The sequence below is a fragment of the Condylostylus longicornis genome, unplaced genomic scaffold (genome assembly GCF_029603195.1).
Source record: "Condylostylus longicornis isolate FDR11 unplaced genomic scaffold, ASM2960319v2 ptg000010l, whole genome shotgun sequence".
NCBI lineage: Eukaryota > Metazoa > Arthropoda > Insecta > Diptera > Dolichopodidae > Condylostylus > Condylostylus longicornis.
Window position 1 is genome coordinate 9242466 of NW_026577979.1, and position 23051 is coordinate 9265516.

Genomic DNA, 23051 nt, shown 5'->3' on the forward strand with positions numbered 1-23051 from the left:
GGTTAATTGATTTTTTTACGTCTATTGTTAAAAGGGGCAAAATTTATCCGCTAATATTTTACATATGCCTGTATTTTATAGTGAATTGGAGATACAATGTTTCCGAAACTAGTACAACTGTATGGAAAATGAAAAGTTGGTTTAACAATGAACTTTCCATAAGTAATCTGAACTGTTATTATACACGAAAATGGAACACTTGTAAATTTATCACTTTGATTATCATTAAATTTTATAATATCCTTTTTTTTCTCTCACATAGATTCATACTATTTAGAATTTTTTGATTATATTTAGAAATTTTACAAACAGTTTTACAAAAAGAAAAAGTTTTAAAATTCAATGAATTTTTTTCTTGCCTTAACTTTTATTCAAAGGCAATTCTCTAAACTTTGCTTATTTTCGTTTCTTATTATATTGCAAAAAGAAATTCAAAAAATTGTTTTCATTTCAAAGTTTTACAAAATTCAAATACCTTTTCTATACTAAATAAACTTATATAGAAAAAAGTAGAAAAAATTTAAAATAAACTAATGGTTTTTAAAATAAGCACATTTTTAGTCAAATATGGTAGAGATTATAGGCTGTTTTGTAATATTTTTGATTCAAAAACTCTGGAGACTGGATAATTATTGTAAGAATATTTTGCAAAGCTTTAAACTTTAAAATGGTGACGGGAATTAATAAGGATGACCCACAATATTTTTATTAAATTCATAGGAACTTAAACTTACAGAAAAAACGTAAATCATTTTTCATACAAAAATAAAATTACTAAAATTTTCAATTCAAGAGCAAATAAAAGAAGGCGTAGAGGAAGAAATGTGATTCTTTATTAACTTTCCATTAAAGCTTCTTTATCAAAGGTTATTGAAATTATTCAAAAAAGTAAATGAGCGAACAGGTTTTCAGATTTATTTTGTAAGGTTCAAAGGAAATTTACTTTCCAAATTTATTTTTTTTTTTTTGTTATTTCCAATTAGGTTCGTCATTCCGTTTATTTTTTTGAAACTTTTTAATAATATAAAAAATTTTTATTTTATTTCCGTTTCTTATTGTTTTTTTTTCAGTTTTTTGCGTTTAACTTTGTTGAAACTTTTAACTTAAAGTGAATTCTATTTGCATGATAAAAACAAATGCAAAGAGAAAAGATTGAAAATTGTAAGTCCTTTTTGCGACAAAGGAGATTTTTTCTTAAATTTTTGTTTAAAGTCAATTTCCTTTGATTAAAAATAGTTTTATTTTCTTTTAAAGCCGAAAAATAAAGGCATTTTTGTCAAGGTTAATATTAGTATATGGGACTTTTTCTTTTAAAATTGGAATATTTTTGCTTGTGTGCTGATTTGATCCTTTAATTATTTTCAAAGAAATTTTTTTTTTTTCGATTATGTTTTTTTTTTAATTCAGTTTTCAATTTTAAAAGTTTCCTTATTTTAGCAATTTTTCCTTATTGAAGTTTAATTGCGTAGGCAACTTCAATTTTTTAACCCCTACTTTAAAAAAGTATGATTTTCTTTAAAGTAATATAAAAAATAAAGCAATTTTTGGTTCTATTAACAGTGACACGAATTTTTTACGTGACATTTTAATTTTTCAAAAATTTATATTTTGTTCCTTAAATAAAAATTTTGATAAAAATATAAGAGAAATAAAATTTTTTCTCTGAGTAGTTTGAAGTTTAAACTTGAAAAATTGATGCAAGAAATTTGATACAATACTCCCTAAATAGTTAAGTCCTAAATAGTTAGTCAAAAGTCGTAATTGTACCCTTAAGAACGTATGTTCGAAGAGTATAATAAATTCGCCTTACGGTTTGTAACGCTAACAATAATAATGGTCAGAGAATGGATCATATATTATGGAAGCTGTTAAAATGTGTTGAAAATTTTTGTGTTGAATTTTTGCGTAAACAAAAAAAATAAACTGAAAATACATATAGAACAGTGTGACAATGAACACACAGCACTGAAAATCGTTCATTCGTACAATTATCGCAGAGTTGACACGGTCAACTTTACCTATTCTTATTTTTGTATAAAGTTAAAAAATTCAAATTTCTATTTCACTGAACTCTTGATAACAGAAATTTTATTTTCGTATTGACTCTTTTCAGTAGTTTGATTTGCTAACGTTATGAGCATGATAAATTCCTAAATTCTTAGTTAACTTTCAATACTCTTACAATTTACTCATGATGATGTTTTTTGAAACAAAATTTGTTAGAAATATTTGATGTCCTAACATTAATTATTAATATCGTGAACAACACCTATAAAATAACAATAAGAGTTAAAATTTTTATCATGAAGTAAATAGGAGTGATAGTTATTTAGTCGTATACCGCTATAAAAGAAATTAAGAAGAATATTTTATGATTTATATAATTTGTGAAAATTTACATAATAAATATTTTAATACTATAATTAAAGTAATCCCTTTGAAAAATATGTTTTTTCAATAATTCATAGAAATTCAAAAACAAAATGCTTTTTTAAAGAATTCGGAAACAATTTTAAAATACGAAAATATATTGGTTTGAACACACAAACTTGAATTTCTTTCCAACATAATAAATAAAAATATTATATTATTTTTATGAAATTAAAAAGTATATATAATTTAAAATAAAAATTCAAAACCAATCAATAAAATCTATTTAAATTGGGATTTGAAATCAAGTGTACATACATATGTACATACATATGTTGTACATACATATGTACAACACTATATAAGAACAAAATACATAACACACACAAGCTCATACTATATGGACCAGTTGTAATACAAATGAAAACGGCAGTACATTGAATAGTGTGAGTTTATTTTTACTCGTATTTTAAGTTTAAAATTCTAGAAACTCCTCTAAAATAATTTACTCGGCAAAATAATATCAAAGACCTACAATTTGAATGTAAAAAAAAAAACCAAACAGAACTGTTGAGAATAAGAAAATTTACTTTTTTATATTTTGAATATTTTTGCTCTTAAAATTCTTTTAAATTATATCACAACTTTTAGTTGCAGTCATTCTCTATATCGTAAGTACATTGAAATTAGAACGAATTCTCAACGAGTTTTAACAAATATTTTTTACCATTTTTTTTTCTTTTTCCCAAGACATACACTTGATATACAAAAAAAAATACCATGTAGCTATATTTAAAAAAAAAAAAAACTTTTTTTTTAGTAAGAACATAAAATTTCCAAGTGAAAAAATAAAAAAAAAATCAGAAGAGAAAAATAGGAATGCAAAAAAATACCTTACTTGAAAACTATTACAAAACTTATAAATATAATTTTAGGAATTCATGGAACCTAAAATGACATTCCATACTAAAATATTTTTCTCTTTTACACTTTCTTTTAATTTTTCTGATTTAATGTAGAGCACAATTTAATAAGTTCATAAAGATTACCGATTGAATGGAATTTTTATGAGTTCAATTTCTTAATTAAAATATTCCATTATTCAATTTAAAAAAATTTTCAATTAAAATATTCATATTAAGCGGCGTTCCAAAATTAGTTTGAATAAAAATTGTAAAATCGGTAGCCTCTAAAAAATGATCTAATGTTCTCTTTGTAACATGTATTTTAAAATGAAAAAAATGAAAAGGACATAAACAAATAAATTCAACTCTACTTCTTTTGTTGATTACGCCTACAATTTTTTAATAAGAGTAATGTTTTTCCCAAAGCAATTCAATTTTTAATTCAAATACTCAATAAATTTTCATATTTAATGCCTTTTATTTAAAAAGCAATCTTCTCTCGTTATTGCTTATGAGAATATTCTGTTATTAACATAAAAAATTTTAAAAATATTATTCACAATAAACTTTTTAAATTTTTACAATTTCTCTTAATTTTTCTTTCAATAAAAAAATTATGTTAAGAGCAGTGCTAACAAATTAATATATTTTAAGCAAGTTGACCCATTACAGATTTACAGATTTTGTTTTTTACAAAAAGTGTGTATATGACATGCTTAAGTATGGTAATATTTACATGCCAGCAATGAATAAAATACTTTCTCAATATTTTACAATTGCATATTTAATATTTTACATATTTAAACTTTATAGAAAAAATAATATATTTTTTGATTAGTAAAACATTACCAACAAAAATAAATATTGAACTTATCACTAAAATCTTGTACAAAAATCTTCTGGATACTTAAGAAATAGAGCAACAATAATTACGAAGCTGGCACTACATTTTTTTGCATTAAATTTGATTTAAACTTTAAAAAATGTACAAGCATAATGCATATGTACAAAATATAAATAGCTTATATTTTAAATTTAATAATATAAGAAATAGCAATGCACAAGCTACAACAAATAAATAAACAAGGAAAAAATATCCCTTAAAGTATACCACTGAAAATTACGATTGTAGAATTCAAAAGTAAAGATGTTTATTTTGGGTTCATTTGTGACGCCAAATGAAATGCAATTGAAACAATGTGCACACGAAATAAGGGCTTCGCTTTTTTCAATTTAGTATTTTACCAACTAAATCTACGGCATTTTTATCATTTAAATCTAGCTAGGTCATTTTGAAGAATTATTGAATTCGATTGGAGGATCTAAGTGTACAAATTTCTAAACGAAATTTAATTTTAACTCAAAATTAATCTTACTTTATGATTTATCCAAAAAATTTGCATTGTTTAAATTTCACAAATATAATTGCATACTTTTAGGGGTACCAATTCTTTTGAAATAGCTAACTCAAAAATTTAATTCTGTATACAGTTTATGTTTTATAAATATAGCTAGCTACTTAGAGAATTCAAAAATGTTAGTTTTTTTGCTTCTGTAATTCAAGTTGTTTCTGTTATGTTGTATGTACATGCTTATATTAATATAGGATATCTGCACACATACCATGTTATGTGATATGATTTATATACAATGTATATAAATACGAGTATAATGCAAATAAATTAGTAGGCACATTATATATTATATATAAAAATAAACACACAATTTTATATATATACATATATACTAAAAAGGACTCTAAACTGTTTGTATATAAACAAATTTTTCTTATACATACTCCAATAATATTGCATATATTCGTCATTTATATAAAGCTTATATTTAAATATTATTATTACAAGTATAGATAAATACATACTTAATATTTATACATACAAGAGCTTAAGTTTTGTAAACATCACAAATATGTATGTAAAAATAAATTTAGATTGTAATATACAGAAACACTAATATGTACAAATAGCATATATTAGTAAAATTACATGTTTATTTACAAAAACAGAATCGTACTCACATATATGAAAAATATTATTATAATATGAGAGTGAAAAATTTTTAGGGCGTAAAAAATTAAAAAAAAAAATACTATAATCTACATGATATAATATAGGGGTATGTATGTAAACACTAAAATATATTATGAATGGGTACACATTATCACAAAATTCAAATAAAAACATAACTTAAAAACTATATATATTTTGTAATGTGGAATATAAGAAGAAAATAACAAAATATTAGAAAAACAAGAAACAACGAGAAAAGGATCTAAGGAAAATTTTCAACTATTTAGAAAAAAACCCCTACAGGAAAGTAAACAAAAACGCAAAAATTAAAGAGAAACTCAACAAACGGAAGGTATTCTAAGAATTTTCTCCTCTTTTATTCCAAAATTAATGCACGCTGTTATAACATAAATAATGTTATAAATTTTTATATTATAAAAATTAAAATATGAAAAACAAAATACTGTTTTCTACTATAATAAAATTAAAATTTTTAAAAGCTTAATTTAGACTGAAATTTTGACTTGTACTCATTGAGTGTCTGAAAATTCACATGATTTATGACTAAAATTACTTTTTTTTTTTTTAAATCTAACTCTTATTCAATATTCTCGTGACTGAAGTATAACACTTTGACTAGATCAATTTGATAAAACTCAGAATCAACTTTTGTACACCACAAATATGGTATTACTGGGTAATTTTCAAGTGATAATAACTTCATATCTATGTAATATTGCAATACGATTTGTAGCTATTTCCACTATAAATAAAGTTCTTTAGTTTTTTTAATAACGAGTTCTGTGTAGCACAAATTTTTCTGTACCGCATAATCGCGCCAACGTGTCGTAACGTACAAATATTTCAAGTTGTTATTGGTATAGATTGATATAGATTTTCGAATATTTTCAATTATTCACCACATTCGTTTTTGAGTTATAAAATCATTTCATTAACTCTTATATTTATTTGTATTTCAAATCTCTTTTAAATTCTGCTGCATTTCTTTAAAGTAAGTTTTTCTCTTTTATCTAATTTGAACTCTTTTATTAATTGATCGTCTCTTATGCATCATTGAAACTATAATAACTTGCGATTTATTATTTATTTAATCAGATTTCCCTCAAAATACTAACATTCCTTAAAATTTAAAAAAAAAATACACTTAACATGTAAGTGCTCTTTAATGAATTTACCAACAAAGAACACAAAAAAAATCTATAAAATATTCTTAAAATTTGCATTCAATTCCATATTAAATATATGTAAATTCCATAAGAAATAAACAAAGTGACTCTTATTTGCCACGCTTGACATGATGTTGTATATATAAATAAACTTTTAAACTTATATACTAATAGGCAGCTTTATTTCTAATTTAAGAAAATATAAACTTCTTCGTTTTTTAATGAAAAACAAGAAAAGAAAACATCCAAGTATAGAACAACATATAAGTTTTACTCATGTCGTACGGGATATATAAGGAAAAAAAATTATTATAATAATATGAAAATTTCTCTATTTTTTATATATATATATAAAGTGATTATGAAAGGACTAAAGGAGCTTGTTAATCTTTTAGAAGAAGAAAAACTTTTTTATTTCTTTGTAAAACTAGAAAATATTAAAGGAATGAATCCAAAAACGCTTTTTTTTTTATATAACTTTATACTTTGATAACTTGTGCATTTCACATTTTGTATTCAAAACTTTGTAAAGAGAAAGAAGAAAAACAAAAAAAAGAGCAAAAAATAAAAACTCTTCCCATTAATTTTTTTGTAAATTTTTTTTTTTCTTGTTTTTGTTTTGTTATTCACAAATTTAGGTCAAAAGTCACAAAGTAATTACATATTTAGGTTACGTCAGATATTAACAACAGAAAAGTAAGTTAGACTTTGACATAAACATGTATACAAACTATATATAAAATGTAATTAGTATTATGATGTTGATGAAATATAAGAGATTAAAAATTTAAGAAAATTAAAAAAAATAAAAAGAGAAATTTTCGGAATAATGCAAAATATTATGCTAAGCATAACCTTTTTAGTATTTTTAAAAATTATCATTCTGTTTATACAATAAGCTATTTATAATTTTAAATAATAAGTTTTGTTTTAATATTCTTTCATATAATATTTAAAACGGATTCATATTTGTATATTATTTATTAAAATTTAAGAGAACTTACTGAATTAATGTAACATCGAAAGTAAAATAATTATATTTCAGTTAAACTCATCAATATGAATAATTTTACGATTTGTAAATATTCAGTTCAATTTTAAATAATATGCAATTTATACTCTTAATTTGCAATGATATTACTCATCGAATTTAGCGTTTTTCTTACTCTCTTTACAAAAAAAATCACATCGCTGTCTCAATAATCAAAATAAAATACTCAAATCAAATACTCTTTTATCAAGATTTCATTAAAAATATAACATTTTCTCTTATTACTGAATAAACATAAAATATACCGAAGTAGAACCCAAATAAAAGATTTTATTGAGAGCTCGAACGGAAATAACAGTATAAATTTGACATTTTAAGAGAACGTAATTAGATGTTTTTGTAGCATAATGAAGAGTAATTTAAATAAGAATGTAAGTAGTAATGCCTTATATTCTAAATTGAATTTTAACAGAAATGAGAACAAAATTAGATGGTAGAGGGCGAATAACACCCGAAAAATCTTTAATATTAAAATTTCATGTAATTTTCAAATAACGTTGACATGAAATTGCATTAAAAACAAAAATCTAATTGATTTTTATAAATTTAATTTCTAATGTGCAAAATTATTGCAATAATACAATTATGAAAAATTTTCAAATTACATGTTCTTAGAAAATTTTCACTTTTCCATATTAAATTAATAAAACTTTTTTTTTTCTTTTCTACTTTTTGATCCAATTTCACTATTATAACAAAAAAAAAATAATTCTTTTTCATTTCTTCAAAATTAAATATACTTAAAAAAAGAATAAAATAAGGAAAAAATTAAAACTTTTCTTTATATTAAAATTGAAGACTTTTCACTTTAGAAAATGAACGCTATCAACTCATGATATCAAACGAAAGCAACACACACAAAAAAAAAAAGACAAAAAAATTTAGTATTGAAAAGAAAATTTACTTAAATTTACTTAAATATTTAAACATTTAATTGGATTTCCCTACATTTTCTTTCTTATACTTATTTCATTTTCCGCATATTTAAAAAAACAAAAAAAAAAAAATTCCAAAAAAAGAAAAAAAAATTTCCCGAAGTCAACAAAGTTTTTGTCACAAATTCCATTTTGAGCCATCCTGTTTTTCTTTTCTGTTCTTTCTATTTTTTTTTTTTCTGGTTAGCTATATCTTAATTTCTATACATACATACAAACATTATTATTATTCTTTAAGCTATTTTAGCTATATATACTTAAGAATAACTTTAATACAACCTAATACTTATAGAATTAGAAATGAAATTTAATCCGTAAAGTACAAAATAATAAAAAAAAAGAAAAGCAAAAGAGAAATGCGAAAACTGAAGTGAAAATGGATATGAGAAAAGTATAATAAAAAAAATAGAATCAAAACAAAAAAAAAATCTAATCAGTTGGAAAACTGTTGTAAATTGGCTTCAAATGCAAAAAAAAAAAAAATTTTTAATAAGAACAAAGTTACAAAAATTAAGATATGGAAACTTCGTTTTCATTCTTCTTTTCAAAAATTCCCATTAAATGAAATTTTATTTAATCATTTAATTAGTAAGAAACTTTTTGAAAAATTTTATTATTTTTAAAGCTTAATCATCTTAGTTACAATGCAAACTTTCATAAATATACTTTAAAGTTTTAAAGATTTGAAAAAAAAAAAAACTTTATAAAAGAAAATGGTAATAGAATTTTAAGAAATTCTATGGTACTGTAAACGCACTCGCATTTTAATATTATGTAGAAATAAGTTCTAAGTTCTATATTCTGCGATTGTGAATGATCAAATGGCATAAATGGTGTATTGGTTTAAATGTGAAGAGTGAATGTTTCAATTCAAGGACAAAACTGCTAACGGAATTTGCTTTTCTGTAGGACAAAATTTAGTAGATTTGAAAATTTAATGCGATTTTATTTACGTATATGGCAAATATAACACTTTCGAATATTATTACGGTTTTCTAATTTTAATTTGTCGTTATTTCAAAAATAATAATTAAGTACACATTAAGTAGTACCTCGAAATTACTTACTTAAATTATATATTATTATAGTTCTGTAATTGATGATATATTGTTAAATTTGTACTGATATTCTCAATACTAATACACTCCCTCATTTTAAAAATTAATTAAATTTAGTTATTCCTCAAAATTCAATTATATGAAAAGAATTATAGCAGCTTTTCATGCCGTTCGTAAAATACATGATATTAGAGAGTGTAACTCAAAGTTTTAATCTAATATTCTTCTTCAATTACATTATATGTTATATTTGCAAAGAGTAATAAATAAGTGCCATTTTAATTTGATCGGAGAACGCCCAACAGAATAACAGAATCAATTTAGGTAATTCGAGGTTTACATTGCGCTTTAATACATTATTTGTAAATTTAAGGTTGTGTATCATAAATTCTAATGCAATATGGTTTGAGATTATTTTTTATTGTATAAACATAATAATTGCTCCTATTTTTTGCTCTGGAAGGCAAAAAAATTTAACTAAAAAATGTCAATCATTTCAATATTACAGAATTTCACTAAAATTTTTATATATTGAAATGATAAAATAATTAATAAAATAATTAATAAAATTTTATAAACTTTTAAAATTTCTATATGTAAATTCAGATTTTAAGGAACGAAAATATTAATAATTTTCTAGGACTAAATAATTTTCAAATTCTCTTCAATTTCAGATAGATCACTATAACTATAAATAAATGACAATTTAAATATGTTTGATATTAATATAATCTTAAAATTTCTCATTACATTTTTATTATCTTCAGAGAATATTCCAGAGCATATTTTGTTGTCATTTCGAATTAATTTCAATTAAAACAATATTACATTCAAATAATGTACAATTTGTTATAGTAGTAATGTGTTATACACATATATAACTTGTTCTTTTGTAGAAATTTTTTAACACTGTATTTTAATAAAATTAGATATCACTATGCATTTACAAAAAAAATAAAAGAAAAATTGTACAGTGATTTAGAAATTTCATTAAGCAATGGTGCACCTAATTTCCAATGGAATGTACTGCACTAATAAAATTAATTCAATAGAAAAGTTTCTTTTTCTCTCTATTCTATTATTATTATTAAAAACAGAAGAAAAATACAAAAAGTTTTACTAAATTAACTTGAAAACCAAAGCTAAATTACATTTACTTCTCTTAAAAATATAATGTGTGCATATACTTATATTATAATATTACAATGGAAATATCTTTGTTTATTCACCACCAAACAATTTACAAAACTGTAAAATAAACTGGATGTAACACAGAAGAAAAGAAAAGAATGAAAATATCGCACATCGCGCAAAACTATATTTCGGAGATAATGGGAAAATTCACAAGTTTTTTGTTATTATTTTATTCTGATTTTTTGCTATTGTTGCAAAATACTCGACTAGTTCTTTATAATAAAAAAAAAAACAAAATGTATAAAGTAGAAAACTAATATAGAATAATGCTTTAGTGTTCTATCAAAACTTATTTTCAATACTTTTTTTTTGTGTTTTGTTTTTTTCCTACGAAACTCTAATACTTTTCTATTTTTTTTCCCTTATTTCCCTTCTATTGTATTCCTCATTTCATGACAAAATTAGAAATTCTTTTGTGGAAAAATTTTATACTTGTTTTTATTATATTTTTTTTTTTTTTTGGTGAACAAATTTTCTATTTTCAGATATTAGTAGAGTTAGTTTTGCTCAGTTTTATTCTCAAAATACTACACCAAAAAAACTGTTATATACAGTACAAGTACGTTAATAACAGTAATAGAATAATGCAACTAGGACTGCATTATAAAGAGACAAACTGCAAAAAAGCAAACAATAATGGAACAAAAGGACTTTCTTAACATGAGAAAAACTATACACAAAATCAATTATTTATTGTGAATATAGAGAGGGAAAAGCGTTTTTTTTGAAAATGCATGCAATGTATATAATATGAACATATCACTCTTGCAAAAATGATAATATTAAACTAGTACATAACATTTTTGTGGTACATGCTATTATTAATCAATTCAAATGTTGATAAGTGAATCCTGTATTAGATGCGTTTATATCGCATAGTATGAGTTTGTATAAATATTAATGCATGTATTTCTGATTATTTCACGCATCTGTTTCAAAATTTACCTAAATTTTTTAATAGCTATTTTTCAAATTGCTTATATAAACTTATTCTATATAGCTGAGAAGGACGTAAAGGTATAAAATATTGCACTATATGCTACAATATGTTCCAAAAATGTTTAAATTAAATTTCAAAGAACATAATGATGGACATAAATAATTTATAAAAAAGGGATATTGTTTTTAAATTAAGAAATGGATAATAAATTATTATGAAAATTTTAAGGAATACGAATATTTTGATTCTCAAAAATTTTCCTTTATGCGTTATAGCATAGCTATTAACTATATTTCGTACTATAAATTATAATAATATAAGAAAATACTCTATTATCTCTTATCATAGCATTACCGCTTCGCATAATATTTATTACATGATAAAAGGGTTCCCTCTTCATTGTTCTCTTCTCTTTTTATTAATTTCATTTAAGAGTACTTCACATTTATTTGTTATTACATCACATTATAAAATTCGTATAATAATTTTATACTCGTAAAATTAACTGTCTTCGTAGATTCGTAGATTCTAAGGGAACCGAGTGGGACAGGAGCATCCCCCCAAGCCACCGCAGCCATTTTTGACTTATTGTAGCTACCCCACTCTCCCGTCTATAATATCCCCGTCCCAATCACAAAGCCGGAGATATCCCTAAGGGAGTTGGACAATAGTTCCCGAACACTTAGGGACCCGGACAGTCGCAGAGAATGTGCACGGCGGTCTCATCGCCACCCCCACAAAATCTGCACAGGGGGGAGCCCGACTTCCCCAGCCTGTGCAGGTGGTATTTCACCGGGCAGTGCCCCGTGAAGAAATTCGCAATAGTGCGAACCCGGCTCCTGCTCATCCCCAGCAACTCCGCAGCGAATCCGCCGGCACCCTTTCGTGTCCCGCCAGTGACGACTGCATTCCGCCGCGAGTAGGAAAATTAACTGTCACCATAACAGTATCATCTATTATTGCCATTATTAATATTATTATTATTGATAATACTGCTTAATATTATTAGTTTTACGCTCTTTGGAGATTTTTGTTTCGCACTCAGTCGACACATCATTTTTGTCTCTCATTAAATGTTACATGATAAATTCATACTCCTATGCATTGTAAATGTACTTATCATGCTAATAATTTCATTTAGAAATTTTACTTATTTAAATATTAATTTCAATTTTAATAATGTAAAATTAATTTAGTAACAAACTTACTAAATTCTTTTTAAATTTTGCACTTAAAACCAATAACAACCCTTTTAAAAAAAAAATACCGCGCTCTTTTGTATACCATAGAACAGTTGTAAAATTTTCCATTATTTTTAAATGCATAAATAAATTTTATAATCCGAATCATTACAATCTAAAATTAAAAAAGTCCACCATTTTATAGAAATTGATATTTTAATAACACAAGTACCAACCATTATTCTGATAAAATTATATTTAAATCCTTTCATTATGAGAAATTATATTAAAATAAATGCAAAATTTTCGGAAATCAACAAAATTTTATGACTATACTAGGTATGTTGTTTTTTCTATGAGTACTTAAAAAAACCAAATGATATGAAATCAATTTTAATTTTGATAGCCAATATTGCGGTACATGGTGTTGAACAGACCAAGAAAAAAATCCCAAGAAAAAAATTTTTCGAAATTATAAATTTATGCAAGACGATAAATTTTTTGAAAAGGATTAAAAAGCAATTTTTCCTATTAAAATTTTCTTTTTTCTCTCTCTTATAAATTAATGTTATTTTTTGTATAATTTTTGTTATTATTTTCTTCGAAAAGATCAAAATCTTAATTAATATTTTCTAATAATTCAAAAATAAAAGGGATTTAATAAATTCCAATTTAAGTATAGTGCTCTCACATACACACATACGCAAATAGTCAGCCATATACATACACAACCATATTTTTTTAAACGAAATAGAAAAATTCTTTTGTTTTATTTCTTCTGTTTTTTTTTCAAAATTTGCATGAGGATTTTTTCTTTATATTTTAAAGAATGGAACTTATAAAGTCAGAATAAAAAAATTTTTAAGTTATACACACATAATAATATATGCAAATTATAACAGTCATCACCCGCATTATCAAATTATTAACAACATTATAAAATGAAAGGATTTTGTGTTTTTTTTGCTTTCTTTGTATATCTTTTGAGTTTTTTGCGTTCTCTTTATCCTTAAATATAGTATTTAGTGTGCTCATCATTATTGCCAGCCATTTTTAAAGAATTTCCTCCATTATTATTGCTATTTATACCCGTACGAACGTATGTTCGAAGGGTATACTAAATTTGCCTTACCGTTTGTAACGCTAAGAAATAACGGTGTTAGATATAGACTCAAGTGTATGTTTTTGATCAGCGTCAAATTCTGAGTTGATTTAGCTTTGTCTGTCCGTCCGTCCATCCGTCCGTCCGTCCGTCCGTCCGTCCGAACGATAACTCAAAAACTAATTGAGCTAAGTTTACTAAATTTTCACAAATGATTTATTGTAGTAAGTGCCAGAACCCTATTTAAATTGGACATGATCGGGGTACCGGTTCGGTTAGCTGCCATACGACTACAAAATTTATTTGGCTATATCTCAGAAACTATAAAAGCTGTGATATTGAGATTTCACACAAGTGAATATATTAGTAGGGCCGATGTGCTTGATAAAATTCGCTAAAATTTCTTGGCTCTTCTTGGTAGCTGCCATACAACTTCAATAGTAGTTTGGCAAAACCGGAATTTGGAAAAACACATAGTACTGAAATTTTGCATAAATTAATATGGTAATACGTCAACTTTAAGTCATAGTCTACCCCATATTTAGTTATGGCACATTAGTTATTCGCACATAGGATAACAAATTCGTACGGGTATCACAGAGTTGACAAGGTCAACTCTATTTTTTTCTCGTTTTATTCTTTAGTAGGTATATACAGATAAGCGAGAGTGTCGTCAACCATTTAAAAACAGGAAAACAAAAAAACGAACTAAATAAAATCAAATACTCGTATATGAGAAAAGGACTAAAACTTTTTATATTGTTATTGGTGTTATTGTTACGTTATGAATATTAAAAATTATTTTCGTAAAAAAAAAAAAACAAGGAACAATTAATATTGTTTTTGTTGTTCAGTTTTTTCTCATTTTTTTTTTATTTTTTGCATAATAATAATTCGTTAAGTTCTTAATTTTTCTATTCCTATACATTTATTCCAATATTTTTTTTTTGAAAGTGACGAATATTAAAATAAAAAAAAAACCATAATATAATTATGAATTCATCGTTAACAAAGTTAAGAATAGGAAACTTAGGTGACAAGAAATTGAAAAAAAAGGAGCTATTGTTTAAAGAACGAAGTGACTTTGGAAATTTCCCGTGAAAAATTATTCAGCTTTACAAATTAAAAACTGTATTCTAAATAACAATTTTAAAACGCGGTAGAATTTCAAAAGCTCTGAGCTCAGCTTACATTTTAGTTGCCTGAACCGAATTATTATATAAAGAAAATTATTGCAATTTAGGACTAAAATACTTTATCCCGCTAAAAAGACCGTTTTTTCAAAAAGCTTGACGAAATGCTATGAATGTCTATGACAATTTCCTTATGATTTTCTTTTTCTAAGTGGAAAATAAAATTTTTAATATCAGAATTTAAAAAAAAAATTTACTTAAAAATATTTCATACCCTAACTTTTAAATAGAAATATTTCTATATATGCCCGCATTTTTTGTGTTTCTTTACAAAAGAAAGAGAGAAAATAATTTAGACCCCATATTTACTCACAAAATCACACACAAAACAAAAAATAAAATTAAAATAAAGTAAAAAAAAAATTGAGAATTTTTTTTTTTCAACCCTTTTCTTTTTAATTTTTTTCTTCTTCTTCTTTTTTTAGCATATTATAATTTTCCTACTTTTTTTTTACAGTTTGTTTTTAAAATATAATATTTTTCATAGCAGGGATTAAAGGACACCATTTGAAAAACAGTGAAGCCACATAAAATTTTTATGCGAATGAAAATTTTTCATAATTAGAGAATGACAGCTAAGAATTAACTTATCAGAGAGAAAAAAAAAACACAAAAATGAAAAGAGAGAGGAAAAAAGAACAAAAGCCTTTCAAGTTTTTCACATTTTATTTTCTATTTTTCGTTTTCGTTTTAATTTTAATTTTTTTTTTGCCGTTGTCTTTTTTCTAATTTCTTAATTCTAGAATCCTTGGAACCGGAAAATTCTTTTTTGTGGGTATTTTAAGACACATAACACTTTCACATATACATTAAATGTTTGCATACGCCCATATGTGTATGAATGTTTGTGAATTCTGTGCGACTTTGTATATCAAGTGAATGAATATTAATAAAACGTTTGTAATGTATGTGTATGCAATTTTTTTTTTCTTTTTTGTTATTCAATAGGGAAATTATTGTTAAAAATATACGTCTTGTATGTATACTTGTAATTATATGAAATTAGTTTAAAAAAAAAAATTTGAGGCAATATATTCCAGAAATTGTCACTCGTTTATAATACGCTCATAGCGCATATAAGTAAAATATTATTTTCGATTGATTCAATCTGCCGTAAGAACTTAATTTAAGTGTTAAGATTGTCTATTTTATTAAATTGTTACTTTAATTAAATTGTTGACTGACACTTTGAACTGACAAATAGCTATTCAAAAATTGCCTTGCCGGCCACTCTTGGAATAGTATATATTTTCATTATTTTGAGAGACTGGCAGTCATTATAGATAAATCAAGAAAAACTGTGACGCTGAAATGGGATTTTTCTGATTTTTGGATAAATTTTAAAAAGGTACTTGTAATTTTTTTTATAGTACGATGTCGGGAACTACAAAAAATCATTGCGGTAGTGAGAAACATTTTAATAATTTTATTTATGGCCGTTTTTAAAAGCAATGTGTCAGGCCTTTTTGACTGACCTGGTAGTTTTACTAAAAATTACAAGTATTTCAATATATTCAGAAATAAAATTGTTTTGTCATTAACCAATCAGCTCTACTCTGACATATACATATTAACTACTACCAAAAATAATATGTTTATTTAATAATAAGTTATCAAATGATGTTTTAACAGAAAATAATGTTCTACGTCTGATTCTCTTCAAATTTAACCGTCCCTAAGAAGTTACCATTTAGTTAGTTATTCGTGTGGCACCTTCAATTGTTAGAATAACTTAATTTTTTATTTAATGTACAGTATTCTTGCCGATCCGTCTCATTCTCTCTTGCCTATTTAAGCCCTTTCTCACAATCGAATGATTTTTTATTCAAAATTTTAATGCTTTTTCTTGAATATATTTTACATATTTAATTAAAATACTTATATACTTTATTCTCTTCATATTATGAAAATCATTTCGCCACCTCTTTCCATCCCTTCTGCGTATAAAATTAAGTTTTTTTTCAAATTCTCCTTCTTATTTCTCTCTTTAGCATAAAATTAATTTTTTTTCCTTTTTTTTTTAAATTTCATGATTTCAATATGTGTGCTTTGTGATTTTCCATTGGGAAAATATTAATTTGAAATGAATTAATCAAAAAATTAAATATATGAAAGAAATGATAAGTAAAAGAGACAGAATATTAAATTTAAAAGCTTTTTTTGTATATTTTATATTTACGCATACATGACTATGTGATACACATATGTTCTACTTTATATACACATGAACGATGTGTGTAGATATACGAGAATGAAATATAAATATTTGTATATGCCAAGTGTGTTTGGAGATGTCATACGAAATTAAAATGATTAACTCGTTTTTCCTTCAAAAAAAAAAAATATTGAAATTTTATTATTTTTTTTTTAAGAAAATATTTTTGAAACGGAAATTAATTTTATCGTATTGGGAGAAAATTAAAAGTTCTTGGGACTTACATCCGCATTTTTCATTTTAATTTACTTTAACCTTGGCAAAAAAAGTATTCCCTTCAGTTTTCATTTATTTAGTTATCTATGAATATAGCAAAAAAATTTTTTTGTATTCTTTTCGTCCTTGAAAACAAAATCAAAACACACTTACGAGTATAAATAAAAAATTTTTAATTGAAGAATGATTTTATTTTCATTTTAAAAATTAATTAAATTACTCTTCCTTATTTTTTAATTAAATTATTTAAATTTCTCATTACAGCTATTAGCTCTATGAAACCAAATTTGGATTCATCAAATTGTATCCTAGTCCAAGATGTTAAATCAATACCACATGATCAACAACAACAATTATCTGGTGTTGGTGGATCAACAATATTACCAACAGAAGATTCAACACAAACAAGTAGCAGTACATCAGATCAAAGTAGTAGTAGTACATTTACTACTGGTATTGGTAATGGTCCTGGTGGTATTTCTGTTGGTGGCGTTAGTGGTGGTTATGGTTATTTAGGTGGTAATACTGGTAATTCGATTAATTCAAATAATATAAATAGTCATCAAAATTTAAATGGTATACAAAATATATTACCACAACAACAACAACAGCAACAACAACAATTACAACAACATATTATATCTGCAAATGGTAATAGTTTACAAAATTTAAATCAACAAAATGGTGTTGGTGGTAATCAAGCATTATTATCACAACATCAACCACAATTATTACATCCACAAGATCAATCATATACAGCACAACAACAGCAATTAAAATGGCCACAACTTGTACAATTAAAGGATTTAAATGAAATGTATCATGCAACAATCCCTCCATATCAATTTTGGAATTTAGAATTTCGTAATAAACATCAAACTTTTATACGATTAAATTTTACATTACCATGGGGTGCCAGTTTTGCTGTTTATGGTCGACGTAATGTTGCACCAAGTGTTACACAATATGATTTTGTTGAATTTATTAAAGCTGGCCGTCTTGATAGAAGCTTAAAACGTAAAAGAAGACGTAGCCGACGTAGTATTATTATTAATTCAGATAATGCACATACTATTAATACCAATGATAATGATGATAATGATATTGATAATTTCAATTATAATAGAAATTATAACAACAATAATGATAATAGAAATATATTAAATGAAGGAGCTGTCGGTGGACGAAGTTCAATGCCTTTAAGTGAATATGAAGCAAAATTTTTTGATATTTTATCTGATGATTTAAAAACATTAAGAAATGATAATAATAATAATAGAAATAGAAATAAGAATAAAAATTATAATGCAAAATATCATTATCATACTAGCGATAGTAACAGCAACAGTAACAGTAATAAGAAAAATAGAAATTCCAGTGAACATATGTCACCGCCACCACCATCACTATATAGACCATCATTTATGGTTAATCAAAAGAATAAAATTTCAGACAAAACAATTTTCAAATCAAATTTGGATGATGAAAATGATAGCGATGATATTACAACAACATTTGAAGATATAAATGATGATATATTGGACGATGATGATGATGACGATGACGATGATATTGATGAAAGTGATGATGATGAAATTGATAATATCAATGATGAAGATGATATTGATGATTTTAATTTACATGATATTGATGATGATAGCAATGATAGTGAAACAAATAGCAATGAAAATAATTTAAATAGACGAAGACGAAAAATGTCAGTGTCTTCGAAAAGAAAAATGCATAAAATTACAAAAAGATCATCTGATGGTTTATCAGCATTAGATATGGATACAATGATGGTTAACGTATCATTATTACAATATTTAGATACAGGACTTTGGTTTTTATCTGTATATAATGATGAATTAGTTGCGCATACAGTAACCTTACTGGTTGAGGAAGCTGAAGGTGTCAGTACAACATGTCCAAATGATTGTTCTGGTCGCGGTAGTTGTTATTTGGGAAAATGTGATTGTATTGATGGTTATCAAGGAGCTGATTGTTCAAAGAGTGAGTTTTTAAAAGCAAAAAATTATTTTTTAAATTAAATTTTTAATTAAAAAAATTCCACATAAATCAACAGGAAAGCATATATATACATATATATAAAAAAGTTTAGGGTATCAGAATGTAAATAAGGGAAAAATTTGTACTCTATAAAGATATTAAAGATGTAAATATGCTTAGATAAAATTGTTTTACCAACTATAGTGAGTTAGACGGTTAATAACCTTTCAAACAAAGTTTTTATTAAAATATTCCTTTATTTTTATGTGCTCCAGTGCTTTTGAAGGAAGTAATTTCCAATTTGTTTTAGAGGGATTTGTAGATTTTCACAAATCTTTCAATTTTAGTAATTGCTCTTAAATTAGAACTGTCCTACACGATATAATATAATTATTTAATTTTCATCAAAAATTTAGAAGACAAGGAAAAAGTTTCGGATTGGTAGAAATAATACCTGTTAATTGAATATTTATTTTGACTCCGTGAAGATTAAAAAATTTTTAAATTCTAAATATTATGTCGAGTGAAATAGCCTCAACTTACAGTATTCAAAAATGGTTGACTAACGTTTTACTATCTTGAATATTTTGCATTATTTAAAACCATGGAATCTTATTGCAATATAATTGCAAGAACACTTTTCCTTCCCTTTCTTATACATAAAATTATAAAATATTAACATACTTAATATTAATTGAAAATATTTTGTTAATATGTGTAATATGAAATTGTTTTGGTGTTTACGACCGAATAAATTCCAATACATATACAATATCAATAGCTAAACTGCAAGCACTTCAAATAATAATTCCCTTGTTTTAAAAGAAAAGACAAACCACCTACACATATTTCAAGTAAGTCATTTAATGTCACCACTTTTTAATTATTATTTTGTATAAGAATTTCTTACCTCCATACAAATTTTGTTTTCTATAAATTTTTAAACACTCGTTTAGACGTTTATCTTCTATAAAACAAGCATATACATACAAACCGTTTCAAGTTATTTGCGAACGACAATCAACAATTAAAAAATCGATATGGAAAACAATGTACCATGTACTTAAATACCTTCATAAACAAATCTTCTCAATGTTCTTCCATATAGCATATTTCAACCCTATCTTTATAAACAACGCAACAAATTCTTGCTGCTAAATTAAAACATTTATTATGGAGCAGAGAAAAATAAAAAGGGAAAACAAAAATGAGAAATAAGACTCTCATCAGACTGAGCATCGCATACATAGAATTCTTCAATCGACTCTTAAATTGTAAGGAAAACAATTTTTTGAATTATTTCAAAGTGATGAATTTTTTAAAAGTATATATCAACAAACATAAATAACATATGAAACAACATCAATAGCAATTTTATAAATTAAATGACTGTATACAATGCGGGGGTAAACATTCTAAATGAATCTACATACAGATATGATTCCATATTATTTCTTAACATTTTATATTACATAAATATTATAATGGTATCTTTTATACTTTTAATATTATATATATATATATATAAAGCAATCATCGTAGCATAATATGCATAACGCTATCACTCACTTATACAACATGGTATTTGCTTATTTCAAGAAGCCTCGAATACGTTTTTATCGTAATATTTTTGATCATTCAATTCAACTCAATTCAAGGATACTTTCTCTTTTGTATATATGTTTTATATATAAAACTATATACATCCATTATGTTTTCAAATTCTTTTGTTTTGATAATATTATTTATGTGAGTGGTTTAATTATATACATATATGAATACCATTATGCATTCAGTATATTTAAAATAGCATGTAATGCGTCCTTGCTCCTTGTAAAATTAAATGAATATTACATTAAAGTTATACAGTCATTTTTCAAAATAAAAATTTTCTGTAATACTGTGTATACCTTTTAAAATGGGTGATACAGTGAAAGTGTACATTCATGCTTGAAGCCTATTAGATACTTGCACGATTAACAGATAATATTTACTTTAATTTTAAAAGCCGTCTCGTTCTTTACTTTTTTTTAAATATCCTTGAAAGAGAAGACTATCTTCAGATTATTTTATATTGTATAATTTTCTATCTTTTTGTTTTAACAAAAGTAAACCAATGAAATAATTTTGATGCAATTGTTCTTTTAATTTTATATACAACAATTACTTAAAAATATTTGATAATAAATGTTATAACAATAGCTTAAATTCATCTTGAGATTTTGTATAACAAAAATAGATTAAAGTTGTCTACAATATGATGTTGTTGTGTAGAGATAAAAGTATAAAAGTGAAATTCTGCCACATGTTATGGTATTCTCTGAAAGATAACGCTCTTTTAGATGATTTGATCAATTTTAATGTTCATATAACTTCTTATCTTTATATTCATGATGTGTGTCTGTCACTTCAGCCTTTAGATTTAGTTGTCCTTATTTAAAATACAATGAAAAATTAGACAAGATTTAAATTCTTGTTACAGAAGTAAGAATAAAAAGAGTCATTTTCTTAGTACTTCTTTCGTTGTAGCTATATAGAACTTTTTATGTTAACTTGCACACCACAGTGATGTTTAATTAAGCAATGCTTTAAGTATCTTGATATTGTATTTCAAGAGTACTTTTAAATTATATACAAGATGCTTAGATTGCTATAAGAAATAACTTTTGTTTTTATAAAATATTTTTCTCATTCAAATTGAATTAGTTTTCCATGCTTCGTGAGAAAAAAGGCATCAAAAAGGATGAGTATATAACTTTGAAATCTTTGATTAATAGTTGTTAACATAACATTGTCAGCCGACATGGCTATACAAGAGTGTACGTTTTAACGTAATCCTATATTGGAAATCTATTCTTATTCAACTACTAACCGTCCAACAAACTCCACTAACTACTGTTATAATTGAAGAGAGAAATTTTTTGAATTAAATATGAAATAATTTTTTTTCTTTTTAAATTGTTGAATTCATTGTTGAATTAAATTAGGTCAAATTTAATTTCCATTTGTTTTTAATTAAATAAAATAAAAAGGAAAAAAATTGCAAAAATTTCATTCAATTAACTTGCTTTAATTTAATCACATATTTGCAAACAAATTTTTTTTCATAAATAAATCTGAATATAAATATCATATTCATGTATACATATATGTAATTTATTATTTTTATGTGAAATATAAAAAATTAATAGTGTAATTATGAAATTTAAATAAAATTAATTTTGGAAGCGAAATATGAGAAATGTTTAAATGGACACAGTGCAACAGCACTGTCCAATTGGAATATCGTAAGAATTTTGAAAATAGTAAATATTAAATTCTTCTACAATTTTATTAGTGCCTCAAGAAATTATTAAAATTCTAATTATTTTTATAAAAATTTTCATAATGTATAGTGTTTTTTAATTCGTAAGTTTATATACAAAATTTTCATTACTAGAATGGTTTGATTGTTTAAATTGAAGTTT

At 24.5% G+C, this 23051-nt stretch overlaps 1 protein-coding gene across 2 annotated transcripts in view; it reads left to right on the plus strand.

Annotated features, from left to right (window-relative positions):
- The window catches only part of LOC129618803 (teneurin-a), a 364957-nt gene that overhangs the window by 35106 nt on the left and 306800 nt on the right, over window positions 1-23051 (plus strand). For both annotated transcript variants that reach the window (XM_055533811.1, XM_055533812.1), the window contains exon 3: window positions 17839-19587. In XM_055533811.1, the coding sequence (XP_055389786.1) occupies window positions 17839-19587 (1749 nt within the window). The remainder of the gene's footprint in view (window positions 1-17838; window positions 19588-23051) is intronic.